At 44.1% G+C, this 18,294-nt stretch overlaps 1 protein-coding gene across 1 annotated transcript in view; it reads left to right on the top strand.

The window, feature by feature from the left end:
- The window catches only part of LOC119557242 (dynein beta chain, ciliary), a 33,092-nt gene that overhangs the window by 12,214 nt on the left and 2,584 nt on the right, over window positions 1–18,294 (top strand). Inside the window, exons 15-30 of the mRNA XM_037869930.1 lie at window positions 310–582; window positions 978–1,007; window positions 1,814–2,302; window positions 2,572–3,543; window positions 4,847–5,113; window positions 5,268–6,313; window positions 6,411–6,945; window positions 7,159–7,670; window positions 7,728–8,483; window positions 8,542–9,130; window positions 9,598–9,846; window positions 11,263–11,739; window positions 11,978–12,342; window positions 16,101–16,239; window positions 16,308–16,474; window positions 16,532–18,176. Of these exons, the coding sequence (XP_037725858.1) occupies window positions 310–582; window positions 978–1,007; window positions 1,814–2,302; window positions 2,572–3,543; window positions 4,847–5,113; window positions 5,268–6,313; window positions 6,411–6,945; window positions 7,159–7,670; window positions 7,728–8,483; window positions 8,542–9,130; window positions 9,598–9,846; window positions 11,263–11,739; window positions 11,978–12,342; window positions 16,101–16,239; window positions 16,308–16,474; window positions 16,532–18,176 (8,511 nt within the window). The remainder of the gene's footprint in view (window positions 1–309; window positions 583–977; window positions 1,008–1,813; window positions 2,303–2,571; window positions 3,544–4,846; window positions 5,114–5,267; window positions 6,314–6,410; window positions 6,946–7,158; window positions 7,671–7,727; window positions 8,484–8,541; window positions 9,131–9,597; window positions 9,847–11,262; window positions 11,740–11,977; window positions 12,343–16,100; window positions 16,240–16,307; window positions 16,475–16,531; window positions 18,177–18,294) is intronic.

Raw genomic sequence — 18,294 nt, 5'->3', positions numbered from 1 at the left:
AGAGATATAAAATCGGCTATTTATCATAGTGAAATATATGTATTACACCGTGTTATTATTGAAAACAGGCATATCCTGATGGCTTGGATATTAAAACTAACTTTACAATTTGTAGAACTTTTTATAACATTTTTAATAGAACAAGATTTTTCTATGATCTTTACTAAGTTTAAAGTGTTCCTATTATATTTTTTTAGCATTCGTTTAGTCATTCATTTTTTAGTTTCATCCACAAGAGCTAGACAAAGGAATGTCCTCGGCATAACCTTGTTATCGCAACAGAACTAATAATTGACCCATCGCCGGCAGCAATTGTGGGACTTTGTGCGCGTCATCGAGTCGTGCATCGTGGACTGGCACGCCACGCCCTGGCTGCTCATCGACACCGATGACATGGAGCACGAGTGCAAGAAGTTCACCCGCGACCTCCGCACCCTGGACAAGTGCATCCGCGAGTGGGCGCCCTATGTCCACATCGTGGGCGTTCTCCGCGAACTGGTCGCCTCGCTGAGGGCCATCACGGAGCTGCAGAATCCAGCAATTACGGAGCGCCACTGGATGGAGCTGATGCAGCTGACAAAGGTGAGCATAGTAGTGGGATTCCGCATCATATGGTTTGTGTGTGTCCTTCCAAATGACTAAGCGGACCAACAATGGAGCCAGCAATCTGCCCGCCGGCTGATGTCTCTTTGTGCCCAGTGCACAATGGCGCACATTGGGCAAACACATTAGCGGCGGTGATGTGTTGCCAAAACGCGTAGCTGAAACCTCAGGAGCTGCAGGATCTGCAGGTCCTGTCACAGGATATGAACACATGGAAGCTTCCAGGGCACATTACAACCCGTAATTTGCACAAACAGAAGGGCGGAGAGTCAGACAATCTATGTATCTCAGCAATTAGATTGCTGAATTACTGATCATTGTCGCATAAATTACTAAAATCTAATCAAATTTCTCGCTCATCTCCTCATGCTCAGCTAAGTGGACAGCATTCCATGGAGGAGCTGGTAAGTGTAAATGAAAATCAGAACCAAATCAGTTTCCCTCCTCATTGAAAATCATGAATTAAAATGTAGTTATAGCATTTGCTCATCTAAGCCCAATCACAAAACTGCCACAAGCCAACGGTCGGTCATTCATGGTTTGCGGATTATGTACATTGTTGAGCGAGATTCCACAAGTTTCCAGTTTCTTGGGCGTTTGGCTTGGCTCCATTACATAATAGTACTAACAATTGGCTTAGCAGGGTTTTTGGCTCGCACAGCCAGAGGCGACAAAGGAATGCATTGCTCAGTACTGTTAATTAAATTTGCCGAAATTCAGTCAAAATTTGTGATTATTAATGTGTGTCGGGGCCAACAGAGAAATTCTAAACTGGCATTCAAAGCTATCAATTACGCTGGTCAACGAATATGAACAAATACCTAAAGCTTTCCAGAGAGGGTATTTTTCCGTCTAAATAACTAAAATGTCTAGTAAATATGTTAACTACTACTACAAATTCTTTATCTTTCTTAAATTACTTAATTTTGTACAATTTAAATAAAATTCTTAACTTAGCCAAAAATTAAAATGTAATATCCAGAACGATACCTCAATAAAACTAAGTTTTCCAATTTAAAGCTTAGCATAATAACCCATAAAAACTAAAATCTTTAAGCACAGTGTTCTTGCCATAATTCCATATTGAATCCCCTGTCTTTTGTACGCCTCCTGAGATATTCTGGAAGCCGATGAAATGCATTTAAATCTCAAATTGCTGAGTAATAAGACCGACGCTGCGTATACTTAATGTTTGCTTTCCACACCACAGCTCTCCTTCAAATGCAACAAATCCACCCGATTGTCCCAGCTGCTGACCCTGCAACTGCAGCATCACGAGGAAGACATTAAGAACACCGTGGACCGTGCCATCAAGGAGATGACGGTGACCAAAGTGCTTGACGAGATCAAGGCCACATGGGCTCATCTGGAATTCGAACTGGAACAGCACCACACGCGTCCTAACATTCAGTTGCTCAAGGTGTCCGAGGAACTGATTGAAACGCTGGACGACAACCAGATGCAACTGCAGAATATCTCCACTTCAAAGCACATTGAGTACCTTCTGGACAAGCTAACCCACTGGCAAAAGGTACTGGGAGGCATAGACACCCTGATTGTCAACTGGTTTGAGGTGCAGCGGAAGTGGATATACCTCGAGTGCATCTTCATTGGATCAGCGGACATTCGCGCCCAGTTGCCAGCGGATGCGGCCAATTTTGAGAGGATCGATAAGGACTTTACGGAACTTTTAGCCAAGGTGGGTTATCCTAAGTTTACTGTTTAAAAATCACGTATTAAAGAGGCTAAAAGTATGCCATAAAATATACTATTGCATACTTTTAGATACCTTTAGAAGTGATTCCATCGATAGTATGTCACATAAATCAAATTCTTCTAGTGATCTAAAAGTATTCCATAAAAAATGGAATGCCAGTTAAAATAAATATTTACATTTATTTAGATACCGTTTCAAGTGATATCAAAACTCCGATAGAATCAGTTTGCCATAAATCCGATCTCTTTTAGGTTAGTGAGGTTCGAGTGGTCATGCAGGTGGTGTTGCGCCACGAGGATGTCCTTCCCCAATTGCTGCAGTTGCAACAGCGCCTTGCAATTTGTGAAAAGGCCCTGAATGATTACCTGGAGACCAAGCGACTAGCCTTTCCGCGGTTCTACTTCATCTCCGCCGCCGACCTGTTGGACATCCTTTCGAATGGAAACAATCCGCAGGTTATCGACCGACATCTGATCAAACTATTTGATTCAATCCTTCGTCTACAATATGAAACCAACACACCAAATGCCCTGGGCATGCATTCCAAGGAGAACGATGAGTATGTGCCCTTCGTTTCCCCGGATCCGGAACAGCCAGCTTTCATAGTTTGCGGTGGTAGAGTGGAACTCTGGCTGCGTGCCATTATCCAGCAGATGAGGAGCACCTTGCACGAGCTGTTCCGAAGAGCCCTACGGGTTTTCGGGGAGAAACCTCGGGAGCTCTGGCTGTACGACTGGCCAGCCCAGGTGGCTCTGTGCTGCAGCCAAATCAGCTGGACAGCAGATGTGAACCGATCCTTTGGCTGCATGGAGGAGGGCTACGAGGGTGTAATGAAGGAGCTGCACAAGCGACAGATTGCCCAGCTGAATGCCTTGATCAATCTCCTCCTGGGAGAACTTTCCCCGGGAGATCGCCAGAAGATCATGACCATCTGCACCATTGATGTGCATTCCCGTGATGTGGTGGGCAAGATTATAGCCACCAAGGTGGACAATTCGCTGGCCTTTCAGTGGCAAAGTCAGTTGCGTCACCGATGGGATGATGACCAGGCGGGAAGTTCCAGCGGGAGGGCCAGTACGGCCATCAGTTGTGGCGGAGGAGATGAGGACTGCTTTGCCAATATTTGCGATGCCGAGTTCCGATATGCCTATGAATATCTAGGAAACACATCGCGTTTAGTAATTACCCCCTTAACTGATCGCTGTTATATCACTTTAACACAGGTGAGTGAGAAAACAACGGGTTATTAGCCGAACTAATTGATTCAAAGGAAATCACTTTCACTTTGTAGTTTCGAGCAAATCCTTTCTAACGAGTCCTGAATTAAATATAAACCCTTTCAACGCCTGCCAGGGGGCGTTAATGGATTTAGCAGCGGAAATCCGCTACAAATGTAAAGTCCATAGCCCGGCTTTGAATAATTGAAAGCCAATGTCCCGTGGCTTGAATATATTAAAACCAGGCAGCTAGTTAAAGCCAATCGAGACAAAAACTCGAAATGATAGCTGTGAGTGACAGGGGAGAAATGGGCGGAAATTCAATAAATTAAATGTATTTGCGTGTGCAATTAGCGCAGATTTTTGCTTTGACAGGCGCATATTTCATGCCCGAATGCCATATCGTACGTTATCTCTTTGACACCTACGAATCATGTTGTTGGAAAAATGAAATGTGTCGAATTGTTGCACAACACTAAGGTGTGAAACTAATATCGGGGAGAATCAGTCATAGATGTCAGAGCAGAACATTTTCATTGAAAATCATTTGTCAGATGAAATAACAATATTATCATAAATGCCTTACTGAAATTTCCTAATTCTCTTATTACATTTAGTTTCCTCTGTTTCACAAAATTTGGTAATTATTTTCACAGTACATAATTTGGCACAGTATTTAGACAATGTTGTACCCAACGAATTTTCAATTAACGACTTGTGACACTTGTTTGATTTTTGACTAACTAGCGAGAAATATTTTATAAATCAACAATGTCAGCCTAAACATGATTTAATTATAAAAATTCATAAAATGTTGTTAGGCTGTAAATACTTTTTTCTCTATGTTGCCATGTCATTTTAAAATAAGTCCAGTCAGTATGACAATAATCAAGCAATTTTTAAGAGGTCTCAGGTATTAAAAAAACTTTACAACATCATCAAATAATTTTAAAATTCCAACTTAAGAGCTTTTACAAAACCACAACTTTATTTAGCAAATTGCTGCTTAGCTTGGGATAACTTCCACTATTTAACATAAGCACAATATTTCCAATTCAACAACATCCTTGAGGCAACAAATCCTAGAGAATTGAGAGATAAATTTGAATTGAGTGGAGGCGTAACCAGGTGATTGCATAAAACCGCAGCGGAAGGAGCCATTAACAAGACGATCATCAGTTTTGTGGTGCAGCACCTCCTCGCCGCCGGCGGTGGCAAATTAAACAACTCGTTAGTGGAAAATAAATGTTGCTTGCAATTTACATACATATGCCACCTTTTCCGTGATTTTTCCCCATTTTCTCTGCAGTCGCTGCGATTGCGGTTGGCCGGGGCAACCGCTGGTCCCGCGGGAACTGGGAAAACGGAGACCACCAAGGACCTCGGACGCGCCCTGGGCGTAATGGTTTATGTCTTCAACTGCTCGGAGCAAATGGACTACAAATCTTGTGGCAACATTTACAAAGGACTCGCCCAGACGGGAGCCTGGGGCTGCTTTGACGAGTTCAATCGCATCTGCGTGGAGGTCCTCTCCGTGGTGGCCGTCCAGGTGAAGACCATACAGGAGGCGATAAAGGTACGCCGTCCGCTTGCAAATTGATTTCGGTCCAGTCACCCAGTCTTCTTTTCCTCCACTCTATACACCCCATCCATGGTCCACCATCCTGCATTGATTACTTTTCCTGGACCTCGCTGTACTGCTCCTCGTCCTCGTCCTCCTCTGTTTACAGATGCATAAAACCCAATTTATCTTTATGGGCGAGCGCATTTCGCTGGAGCCGTCGGTTGGAATTTTTATCACCATGAATCCAGGATACGCCGGCCGCACGGAGCTGCCAGAGAACCTGAAGACCCTGTTCCGGCCATGCGCCATGATTGTGCCGGACTTTGCCTTGATTTGTGAGATTATGCTAATGGCCGAGGGCTTCCAGGATGCCCGTCTGCTGGCCCGCAAATTTATCACCCTGTACACGCTGTGCAAGGAGCTGTTGTCCAAGCAGGATCACTACGATTGGGGTCTGCGGGCCATTAAGTCGGTCCTGGTGGTGGCCGGTACTCTCAAGCGGGATGACCACAGTCGGCCGGAGGATCAGGTCCTGATGCGTGCGTTGCGGGACTTCAATATACCCAAGATTGTCACCGAGGATGTTCCCATATTTATGGGTCTGATAGGAGACCTCTTCCCCGCTTTGGATGTTCCACGCAAGCGGGTCTTTGAGTTCGAGAAGACCATCCGAAAGGCAGTGAATGAAATTAAACTTCAGCCGGAGGAGGGATTCCTTATGAAGGTGGTGCAGCTACAGGAGCTCCTTGATGTAAGACACTCTGTATTTATAGTAGGCAATGCAGGCACTGGGAAGACCAAGATCTGGCAAACGCTTCGCGAGACATACCGCATCCAAAAGCTAAAGCCCGTCTGCCATGTCCTCAATCCCAAAGCACTGTCCAATGATGAGTTGTTTGGTATTGTTAATCCCACTACGAGGGAGTGGAAGGATGGCCTGTTCTCATCCATTATGAGGGAACAAGCCAACATGCCACCTGGCAATCCCAAGTGGATAGTCCTCGATGGCGACATAGACCCCATGTGGATCGAGAGTCTCAACACCCTGATGGACGACAATAAGATTCTCACCCTTGCCAGCAACGAAAGGATATCCCTGAAGCGTGAGATGCGTCTGCTTTTTGAAGTGGGACATCTAAAGGCTGCAACTCCAGCAACTGTTTCCAGAGCTGGAATTCTCTACATCAATCCACAAGACTTGGGTTGGTCACCGTGAGTGTTAAAATTTTGTTTATAATATAAGTATTTCATCTTGGTCCACCTTTATTTTGTAATATATACTATAGAACAATTCTTCTTTATCTCTCAGCTATGTCTCCTCCTGGCTGGAAACTCGAGTGGACATGATTGAGCGAGGTATCCTGACTACTTTGTTTGAGAAGTACTTTCCTTGCCTAATGCAGCGGCAGCGTGACTTCCGGCGCATTACTCCCATCACGGACATGGCCATGATCCAGATGACCTGCCACTTGCTTGAGTGCCTCCTGGACAAAGATGATGGAAACGGAACAGATGGAAGAGGCAGAGCTGGAGGAGCAGCAAACCCGCACAATTTACACCACGGTGAACTATCCCACGAAGCGATGGTTTTGGCCCTAGAAACGATCTTTGTGTATGCCACCGTTTGGAGTTTTGGATCTGCTTTAAGTCAGGATGTTATAATCGACTGGCACCGTGAGTTTCATAAGTGGTGGACTGGAGAGTTTAAGGATATTAAGTTGCCCAGCCAGGGAACCGTTTTTGACTATCATCTAAACGTGCAGACCCTAAAGTTTCAGCCTTGGTCTGAGCTGGCCGCCCAGGAGCCACTGGAGGGGCAAATCGACTCGGAAACTCCACTGCAGGTGGGTAAATAAATTTATAATTCAAGGCAAATACGATTTTTGTGTATTACAAATAACAAAAAAATATTAACCTGAGAGCACTTTCATCTTAATTTCAAGAACGTTCCTTCTCAAAAAAGTGAGAAGAGAAAATTTTGGCTTTTTCAGTTTTTAAAATTTCTGGGTGTTGTGAATTTTAATTATTAATTTTCATTTTTGTTTGATACCTGCTAGAATGTCCTGATTTCCACTGCGGAGACCACTCGGCTGGTTTACTTCCTCAAGCTGCTCATTGACCGCAATTTGGCCTGCATGTTGGTGGGCAACTCGGGCTGTGGCAAGGGTGCCATCTTTCGGGAGCTGTTCGGTCAGTATGCCAGTGACCAGGAGCTCCTCGAAGTGGCCGTGTCAACGGCGGTAGCGTTAACAAGTGACAGCCATCAGCAGCAGCAGTTGGTGAATCCTCCAGGATCCTCTGGGGTTGTCCGTCGTAAGGCCTCCTCCTCGGCGACGCCTCTGCTGACCACCGTCCAGGCCACGCACTTTAACTTCTACACCAGCTCGGAGATATTTCAGAAGATGCTCGACCGTCCGCTGGAGAAGAAGTCGGGGCGCTGCTATGCTCCAAGTGGCCCAAAGCGACGGCTCATCTACTTTGTCAACGATTTGAACATGCCGGAGGTGGATGCCTATGGCACCGTTCAACCGCACACGATTATGCGACAGTTCATGGACTACAGGCAATGGTGAGTGAGCTATCAACTTCAGGGATTGGTGATTCTGAGGAGTCCTCTCCTGACCAGGTACGACCGCCAGCGGCTGCAGCTTAAGGACATCCGGCACTGCCAGTTTGCAGCCTGCATGAATCCCACCGCCGGCTCCTTTACTATCGATCCACGATTGCAACGGCACTTCTGTGTCTTTTCCGTTGCTCCTCCGAGTGAGGATACCCTTCACCACATCTACGGAAGTATATTAAGTGGTCACCTGGAGAGTCCCGCCCAGGGTTTCAGTAAAGAGATTCGGTCTATAGGAAGCCTGCTGGTAAAAGTGGGTATTGCCCTTCACCGAAGAGTGGAGTATGCCTTTCTTCCGACAGCCCTCAAGTTCCACTACCTTTTCAATCTGAGGGATCTCACCGGGATATACCAAGGTCTCATGAACAGCGTGGGTGCTCCGGCAGCGGCGGGTGGAGGAGGTGCCTCCGGCTATGGAGGAACCATCTGCGGCAGACCCTCTGAACTTATGCGGCTTTACGTGCACGAGGCCTTTCGGGTCTATCACGATCGCTTGGTAGATCCCTATGACATCAAGTCCTTTAAGTCCTCTATAAGAGATATATTCAAAAAGGATTTTGAGGACTTTGACGAGGACTTTGTGTTTGCAGAACCCCTCATATACAGCCATTTTGCCCAGTCACTGGTGGACCAGAAATATATGCCCTTGAAAAGCTGGGACTCACTTTACCAACTGCTTATAGAGGCCCAGGCAAGTTACAATGAAGTCGTGGGCTACATGAATCTCGTCCTTTTCGAAGATGCCATGATTCACGTGTGTCGGTAAGTAAAATCTAAATAATATTTTATTTTTATATTTTATCTTATTTTTAACTCCCAGTATAAATCGCATTCTGGAGAGTCCTCGGGGAAATGCCCTACTTATAGGAGTTGGAGGTTCTGGCAAGCAAACTTTGGCCCGACTGGCTGCCTTTATATCCTCGCTAAATGTCTCACAAATCCAAATCAAGCGAGGATTCGGTCTACTAGATATGCGAGAGGAAATCGGCAGCCTTTACATGAAGGTGGGCCTCAAAAACCTGGCCTCCGTTTTCCTCATCTCGGATGCACAGATTCCCGATGAATCTGTACTGATGCTGATTAATGATCTCCTGGCGTCCGGTGAGATACCTGAGCTCTTCAACGACGACCAGCTGGACACTATTACAAATGGAATCCGAAACGAGGTGAAACAGAGCGGTACGATGGATACCAAGGAGAACTGTTGGCGGTACTTTGTAGAGAAGGTGAGGCGACTCCTGAAAGTGGTGCTCTGCTTCTCGCCAGTGGGTCAGACCCTACGGGTTCGGGCTCGCAAGTTTCCGGCCATCATCAGTCGGACGGCCATCGACTGGTTCCACGAGTGGCCCAAAAGCGCCCTGGAGTCCGTTTCCCAGAAGTTCCTCAACGAAATCAGCGGCATACTAGAGGTTAGTACACGTAAGAAACAACAAAATTATTTTGGAGTATTTGGAAAAATAAACCTACTAAAATTAAAAAAAGTTAAATATAAATGTGCCTAAAAGAATGCATTAAAAAACTGATTCCAAATATATTGTTGCATACTTTAAAACACCTTTAAAAGCGATTTCGAAATCATAGTAATTTCTGTATTACCGACGATATTTTAAATATTGAAATACCTTAAAAATTGTTAAAAAATTATTATTATATAGATCTGGCTTGTAACGGTTTTAGAAGTACTTTCAAAAATATTACTGCTATTTTTGTCCAAGTGTACTGGTTTCCCGCACCCTTTATTTATGCGTCTGTCGGGCACAATTTACAACTGCAAACCGTCACGCCGGACACTTTAAGTCCCCGGCATCAGGACCACAGCAGACTGACCTGACCCATGTCCCTTTTCCCATCTCGCCCACCCAAAATTTCCATGCAGCCCGCACTGGTGCCGCCCATCGGTTGCTTTATGGCTTACGTCCACGGCACCGTGAATCAGATATCGAGAATTTATCTGCAGAATGAAAAACGCTACAACTACACGACCCCGAAAACTTTTCTCGAATACATTTTCCTCTACCGCAAACTGTTGGTGGACAAAAACGGCGAGTTCGCGGAGCGCATCGCTCGTCTGCAGAGCGGAATGTCCAAGCTGGCGGAGTGCGCCCGTCAAGTGGACACGCTGAAGGTGAGTAAATGATGGAGTGGACCACCATGGAGTGGTGACCATATGGCATATGAGAATGAAATGTGCACGCGGTGAGTCCGGTTTGCGGGAGTTAATGCACTGCGACTTTTGGAAAAGTAAATTAGAATATGGGAAATATAACTATGAAATTAGTCAAGGAAATTTAAAGAAAATATATTAAAGCACTGCAGTTAAAATGTAAAACAAACATAATAAAATAAATATAAAATGTAAATTAACAATTTCATTATGTATTATACCCAATGCACCCATTTAATTAACACTTTTAAATCCTCCAAATAAACCCATACCCAATATACATTTTTTACAATATTTCATTGCCTTTTTTCCCCTTTCTGCACAGCCAGAGTTTTTTCCTTGAATGTAGAGCCTCACATAATATCCCCTTACAGTAAGGCAACACAACAATTAAAAGTATTACAATCTCGGCACAGTTAAAAATTGTGTCTGTCTGCTATCAAATATTAATTAAACACGAACGCAGGGTGCCCGCAAAATCGATCATCATTGGGCATCAGCTTCCAATTCAATAGTACACTGCCATTCGATCCGCTGGCGACGCGTCGGCCATTCAATTAGTGCGCTTAATTGAATTGTTGTTGCAGCAAATCTGCTGTCCTGGTCCACTTTTTCAACGCCGGCAACATCAATGGCGGAAACTGGAGAAGCGGAAGGTCGCTCTGCCACTCTTTGAGTTTTTAAGCGCCGTTTCCGGTTACGTTGCGTATACGCAATGTGGGCCCCACGGCATCGAACTTGTTCCGCGGCGCTAAACAACAACCAGGCGCGAGTGTGAGGCAGCAGGCCAAATGTTATTTAAACTAATTGAATTAAATTGAACTCGTTTCAGCCGAACAAAAGCCGTTTCAGTTTTTCTGAACGCCTGTGGGTGGGTCCTTAACCCGCCAGTTTTACCTCCAGTTTCACATCAACCCGGCTTTTTAGTGACGGGGGATTTATCGGAAGACAGAATGGATTGCTTAAGGGAATATATTTTCTAAACCATTATAATACATGGAAAATATCTTAATTTTGAAAAACTATATTATAAGTATTATTAAAAGTAAGGCAACTAAATTATAAAGTAGCTCTCATACTTACTCACTAAGTAGTATATTTTAATGATATAAGGCAAACTCATTTTGTTGTTTAAATGTTTTTAGAACTCAACACATTTTTCTCCCATCTCTGGCTTTTCCTGGCACATAAATTCACTTGTATTTGTATTGATGCTTCCGCAATTTGGTGCAAAAGTTCCTCTGCGTAAATATTGAGCCATCGTGCCGTGGCTTTAATTATTTTCGCCCGGCCCCGGTAAAAGTTTCCAGTTCACTTTGATTTTGGCTTTGAGTTTCAATAGACGCAATTTGGCGGCTTTTCTAATTCCGCCCGCAGCACCAACTGGCCATCCAAGAGGTTCAGCTGGCGGCCAAAAACGCGGCGGCCGACAAACTGATTGTGATTGTGAGTGCCGAAAGTGAAAAGGTGAAGCGGGAAAGGTACACGGCCTCCGAGGAAGAGAAACGGGTGCGGATCATCGAGGAGGATGTCTCCATAAAGACCAAGATGTGCGAGGAGGATCTGCGGCAGGCGGAACCCGCCCTGGTGGCAGCCCAAGCAGCCCTGAACACTCTGAATAAAAATAACCTAACAGAACTCAAATCCTTTGGTTCGCCACCCAAGGCGGTGGTAAATGTGTGTGCTGCTGTCATGGTTTTGCTGGCCAGTAATGGAAAGATCCCAAGGGATCGCAGCTGGAAGGCCTCCAAACTAATGATGGTACGAGTGGACCAGTTCCTCAACGATCTGCTGAACTACAACAAGGATAATATCCACCCTAATATCATTGAAACGCTGCAGGAATATCTTAAGGTAAGTACCATTTAAGATACACTACAAAAAGTACAAGTTTTGAACCCTAAAAGTTCAGAGTTCTTGACAATTTTTTGTCTAACTTAAAATAACTTTATTTTTATTTGACTAATTTTAGTTAATTAAAACAATTACATTTTAAAGTAGACACTTATTATAATTTTTAGAAAAAATCGACAGAAACTTTAAGAAGGTGCATGATATAATACACTTAATAATAAAGTATTATAATTTTTAGGACCCCGAGTTCAATCCCGACAAGGTGGTGCAAAAGTCGGTGGCTGCTGCTGGCCTTTGTGCCTGGGTTATTAACCTCCATCGCTACCATCAGGTCTTCCTGATCGTGGGACCAAAACAGCAGGCTCTGCAGGACTCGCATCAGGAGCTGCTGGAGGCCAGAGAACGGCTGCAGTACCTCAAGGGGAAGATCAACAATCTGGAGGCCAAGCTGGCCGAGATTCAGGCTGAATTCGAGAACGCGGTGGCCGAGAAGCAGAGATGCCAGCGGGAGGCGGACAAGACCTCCTTCACCATCGACCTGGCCCACCGGCTGGTCAATGGGCTGGCCAACGAGAATGTCCGCTGGAGGGAGTCCGTCCAGAGGTGAGTCCTTCGGCGGTGTTGGTGCGGTCCTCAGTGGTCGGTGCACTGCATTTATGCGTAATCAATTATTAAATTTAATTTACATTCTGTGTGCGTCCGCCATAGCTGTAATTGCTTCGCCTGCCACTTCTGAAAGGGATGGATGAGGGGTTTATGCACTTAAAAAAATGATATGATAATATTAGAAATTGAAGAAACTAGTATCTGAACTAAATTGCATTTCGTCGGAATCGAGATATATGCAGAAATATCCATTATAATATTTATATAAATATATATGTATATAACCAAGGATACCCAAAAAACAATATGATCTTTGGGGGAAGCTCATATATAGGGTTATTATTCCTCGAGCAATTTAAAATTCTTCATATCTTTTATTTCTGGTGTAATACTCTTCATCAATTTTTACTATTTTATAAGCACAATAAAATCGTTAGTGATATTTTTTCTGAAGTGCACGCGAATTCCGCTTACTTGCGGGCCACCGCAGCAACAAAAGGCCGTAAATTTTATTTACTCGCTCCCATTTGGCGCACAGGACTCCGAGGTCCCCGAACCCGGCTCATTCACTCGATTGCGCACTCATCGGAAGGCAATGAACCGCCAGCAGTACCGGCGGCAATTTGCAAAAATCATTGGCAGTTAACCGAAATGCATTTAAGCAGCTTCGAACCGGAGGCACGTACTCCAAATACGGGTATGCAAACTTGTCATACCGAGTGGCTCTGAAGGTTGGGGCTAATCCCATCTGTTGCTGCTCCTGCTCGTCCTGTTCCTCCTCCTGGTGACGTGAGCCACGAAAATGTCGAGCCAAGGTGCAAGGCAGCTGCCTAACAAGCCAACAATTGCAGTTGACAAGTGTGAAAGTTGACACAATGGGCGGAAGGTGATGGGGAAAATGGTTGAAACCCGAAGAAAGCAGGAAAAGCAGCGTGTGAGAAGGAGGAGGCAAAGCCTATTAGGATTTTGAAGGACGTGATGGATCCAAGGGGTAATGGCAATGGCAATGGCATCTCCCTATGGATTACGTATAAGCATCATAGCTGCAGTCGTTGAAGGCTGGAAAATTTACATGATATATTTAAGCGCCTCAAGGTATGCAACATGTTTTTATGCTTGTCATATGGAGAATACTCTTATAGTTGAGATGTATTTATTGAGCCTGGGGTAAAAAGTGTTGTCTATCTGTATAGTGATGAAAAAATATAACCATTAGTAATTTAAGATAAAAATCATGTATTTCTATATTTGTATGGTTTTTCATAGCATTTAAGTCAAGCTGCATCATTTCTGGCTTTTACTTGAACAAACCATAACGAACGTTTCATGTCGAATATTTGGTATTTGAATTTGGTATACCAGAAACCATTGAGTAAATGGAAATTTTGGTTTTGTCCATATAAGACTATAACTCGATAATTTGTTTTCAAAATCATTTTACCTTCAGGGATAAGTATAGGCATTTTGCTTGATCTCCAATCAAAAGCAAAATCAAATATAACAAAATTGAATGGGTAAACATGCAATGTGAGACCAAAGCTAATATTACGACACTCGATACATGAAAGCTCTCACCAGGTGACATCATCATTTCCCAAAAACCTAGTTAGAATTTACTACTCAAATTCAAAGAGTAAATTTAGCAATAATCACGAAAACTAGTGCCAACAACTTTACGTTTTAATGGCAGCTGAATGGGAAACTAATGAAAATCCACCTTTTTGAGGTCATGAGTATCCTGAATATCCTGAATATCCCATTGAAAGCAATGGGGTTCCCAGCTATCAATTATATAAACCATCAGGCCACATGCAATAAGCATTTGGGGCAAAAAACTTAATCAAATTCATATAGATGTCAATGGCAATTCGGGCCGGTATGTAGGTACTAAGTATATATACATATAGTATAGTACAACACGCAGAGCACTCCGACACCTTTGGCTGCCCATTGACTGGGCTGCATTCATTGAAATTCAATTGAGTGCGCGTGCAAGCCAAAAGAAAATCCGTAAAGGGCGTCCATCGATGATGATGATGATGATGTTGGGGGCTTTGGGGCGGTAAAGTACTGAATTTTTCGCACCTAAACAACTGCAGAACACACGAACCTGTGCGAAACTCCACAAATGGGCAGCGTCAGCAGCTAAATCGCCGGGGGATCCGGAGCCGGAATATAAATGCATATGAAATACGTATTGAATTACGAAAAATGAAAAATTTCCCAACTCTGTTGGTTTGTGAATTTATGTTCGTTGTGGAGTAGAGGGGTAGGGGTTACCTTTGGACATTGAATGCACTGGCAAAGGAGCAACAGCCTTTTGGATTCTGGACTGGTTTCCCCATTTCCGACTTTGCCAGTGAGAATTGTTCAAATATTTATGAAAATATAATTTGACCCACAACAGCAAATTGTTTGTACCTTTTGTGGGTGGTGGTGATGGGTGATAGGGCTCCTCTTTTTCGGACAGGTGTGTGTGTAAGCTGCTCTGACTTGCATATAAATTTCTGCATATTTGACAATGACATTACACACACACGAGAATCCTGCAGGATACACGCATTTGTTTGCCAACTTATTGTTGTTATAGTTGGCATGGTCGGGCTGCCTTCGAAAAATACTATCTGTTTTAAATGAGAATGCTCTTATGCCACCTGACAGGTATTTCACCAAAATTCAACACAATATTTTCTGCAAAAACAATTATGCCACATAACTGGCAGCCAGGAGCGTCAATTTGAATCCTGTGGCAGGGGGGCGAGGATTTGATGATATCAAAATCGATCAATGTGCGGCCATTGTTATTGGTATGATGTGTGTGTTTTTCTTGGAACCTTAGGGGGTCTTTCCATTCTTTGTTGCTGGCTTGAAACCCTCCTCCATTTGCATTTCTAGGACTCTGCTTCAAGAGCAATTATTAGATTATACAATTACATAGAATCGCTCTTACACATATGAATGTGCATATAAATGAGCATAAATCATTGTCCATTTGAGTTTTAAGTGCGTCTGGCGAAGAAAAGGGCATAGCAGCAGATAACTAATTGAAAATAGCTCAAGTAAGCAAAGCAAAAAGATGTCCTTTCTATTAGATAGAAAATCCAAAACCCAACAGTGCAACCCCAGGGGGGATTTGCCATAATAAGCTCAAATATTTCAATAAGAGTTGGCATGCAGCAATTTCCGATAATTTATGCAACCACTTGAGCAGCAGCCCGCCTTTAAGACCACCCCCTTATCAACAGGAATGTCAGCAACAAAAGCGGCTACAGCAGCAGCAACTACTTGCTACTTCCTCCTCCGACATCATTATTTTTTCAATTTCCCCTCATTTAAATTTAAATGCAAGAAGAACAAGGCTGCAGAGGATGCTGCAACCTTTAGCTTCCTGCTGCTGCTGTAATTTATACGATTTGTTAGCATCAAAAGCGGGGAGATTACCACCTACTTTACACCGATAATAAAAATTATAAGAGATTATACTTGTTTTTATAAAATTCCAAACAAATTTTGTAATTTCGAATACCCAAATAAAATGAATATTATGTTCTCAATTATAAGATTTTAGACGCTAAATGTTTCCTTCTCTCCCTTTTTTAATATTCAGTATTAACAAAGAAAGAAAAAAAAATTACATTTATCTATTTAACATTATTTAATAGTAAAATTCATAAGCTTATGTTTATTCCACTTATCTTGATAGGTTTTCTAACTGTGTATCCTTTTTTATTGCCTCTTTTTCTGCCCCTCCACAGCCTGCAAGCCAAGATTGGTACCCTGCCCGGAGATATCCTGCTAATTTCCTCGTTCCTGTCGTACGTGGGCTGCTTCACCCGTCGCTATCGTGAAGAACTGCAGCACAAGATGTGGCTGCCCAACTTTCGCAAAATCGATGTAAGTGGAGGGGCACTTTCACTATTCCAAGTTGGGAACTTAAACTGGGTCTTCTTCTGATTAAACAGCCGCACATTCCTCACACCGAGGGCGTGGATACCCTGGCCCTTTTCTCGGATGATGCCCAAATAGCCACCTGGAACAACGAGGGTCTTCCCATGGATCGAATGTCCACGGAGAATGCCACCATTTTACAGTACTCCACACGATGGCCTCTGATGATTGATCCGCAACTGTAAATTTGGATAATACTCTATAGTAAAGTTCCTCAAACTTAAAGTTTCCATTACAGTCAGGGCATCAAATGGATCAAGAACCGTTTTGGTACCTCATTAGTGGTTTTACGGCTGAGACAAAAGGGTTTTCTAGAGGCCTTGGAAAAGAGCATCTCACAGGGAGAAACCGTTCTTATCGAGCAGATTGAGGAAACAATGGACACAGTTTTGGAACCCCTGCTTAGCAGGGCTCTTATTAAAAAAGGACGCTATCTGCGGATTGGCGACAAGGAAATCGAGTTTCATTCCAGTTTTCGGCTCATTCTGCACACCAAAATGGCCAATCCGCACTACAAACCGGAAATGCAGGCGCAGACCACTTTAATTAACTTTACAGTAACACCAGATGGTCTGGAGGAGCAGCTGCTGGCAGAGGTGGTTAAAATAGAAAGACCCGATCTGGAGCAGATGAAAACGGAGGTCACTGTGCAGCAGAACAAATTCAAGATATCCCTGAAAGCTCTCGAAGATGAGCTGCTAGCCAGGTTGGCTTCATCGGGTGAGAATGTCCTGGATGATCATGCATTAGTGTTAAATTTAGAAAACACAAAGAAAACCGTGGACGAAATCGAAGCGAAAGTTAGGGAGGCGAGGGTTACAACTCTCCAGATTGATGATACCAGAAATATATACAGATCGGCTGCCAAAAGAGCAGCCATTTTGTACTTTGTACTCACCGATTTGAGTAGGATAAATCCGATTTATAAGTTTTCGTTAAAGTCCTTTATGCATGTTTTTCGACAAGCCATTGCATTGGCCTCCGAGTCCAAGAATTACGAACGTCGGGTGCTCCACCTGGTGGATTCCATTACCCTGCAGACATATCGCTATACTTTAAGGGGACTTTTCGAGGCGGACAAGCTGACCTTCACCTCGCACATGACCTTAAGGATCCTTATAGCCGCCGAGCAGGTGGCCAAGGATGAAACTGACTTCCTGCTGCGCTTTCCCCACGATCCCAGCACCCTATCCCCCTTGGATTTTGTGAGTCGCAGTGCCTGGGGAGGAATTAAATCCTTGACTCTGATAGAACACTTTTACGGAATCGACAAGGACATGGAGAACTATACGAAGCGATGGCGTAAATTCATGGCCAGCGATACACCCGAAAGGGAGCAGTTTCCAGGGGAGTGGAAGCACCGCACTCCGCTCCAGAAATTGTGCATCATCCGTTCCCTAAGACCAGATCGCATGACCTATGCCATGCGACAGTTTGTGGAGCAAACAATGGGTCGTTCGTATGCGGAAATCCAGACGCCGCCCTTTGGAGCCATCTTCCAGGAGCTGAATGCAGCCACGCCTGCGTTTTTCATCCTTTCACCAGGAGTGGATCCCATACGAGATGTGGAGCGTTATGGGCAGCGACAGGGTTTCCATTCGGAATCCGATACCCTGGTCAATATCTCGCTGGGCCAGGGGCAAGAGCTCCTTGCCGAGCAGGCTATTATTCAAGCACTGGCCTCCGGGCAACAATGGGTCATCCTGCAAAATATCCACCTGGTGGTCAACTGGCTGCCCACGCTGGAGAAGCTCATCGAACGGATTGTGCTGCAAAGCGAGACGCAGGGCGAATCCAGTTTTAGGCTTTTCATTAGCGCTGAACCTGCTCCAGATGCACAGTACCATGTAATTCCACAGGGCATCCTGGAGTCATCACTGAAGGTAAGAACCTAACTTCGAACCTCAAAGAATTTTCTAAGGGCCCTATTCCACAATGTCATGTCAACTTTATCATTAGGCTTATTCCCGTTTCGCAAAACATTTAATTTCTAAATATCAT

The sequence above is a fragment of the Drosophila subpulchrella genome, chromosome 3R (assembly GCF_014743375.2).
Source record: "Drosophila subpulchrella strain 33 F10 #4 breed RU33 chromosome 3R, RU_Dsub_v1.1 Primary Assembly, whole genome shotgun sequence".
NCBI classification, from domain to species: domain Eukaryota; kingdom Metazoa; phylum Arthropoda; class Insecta; order Diptera; family Drosophilidae; genus Drosophila; species Drosophila subpulchrella.
This window is presented reverse-complemented; position numbering and strand designations above follow the sequence as displayed.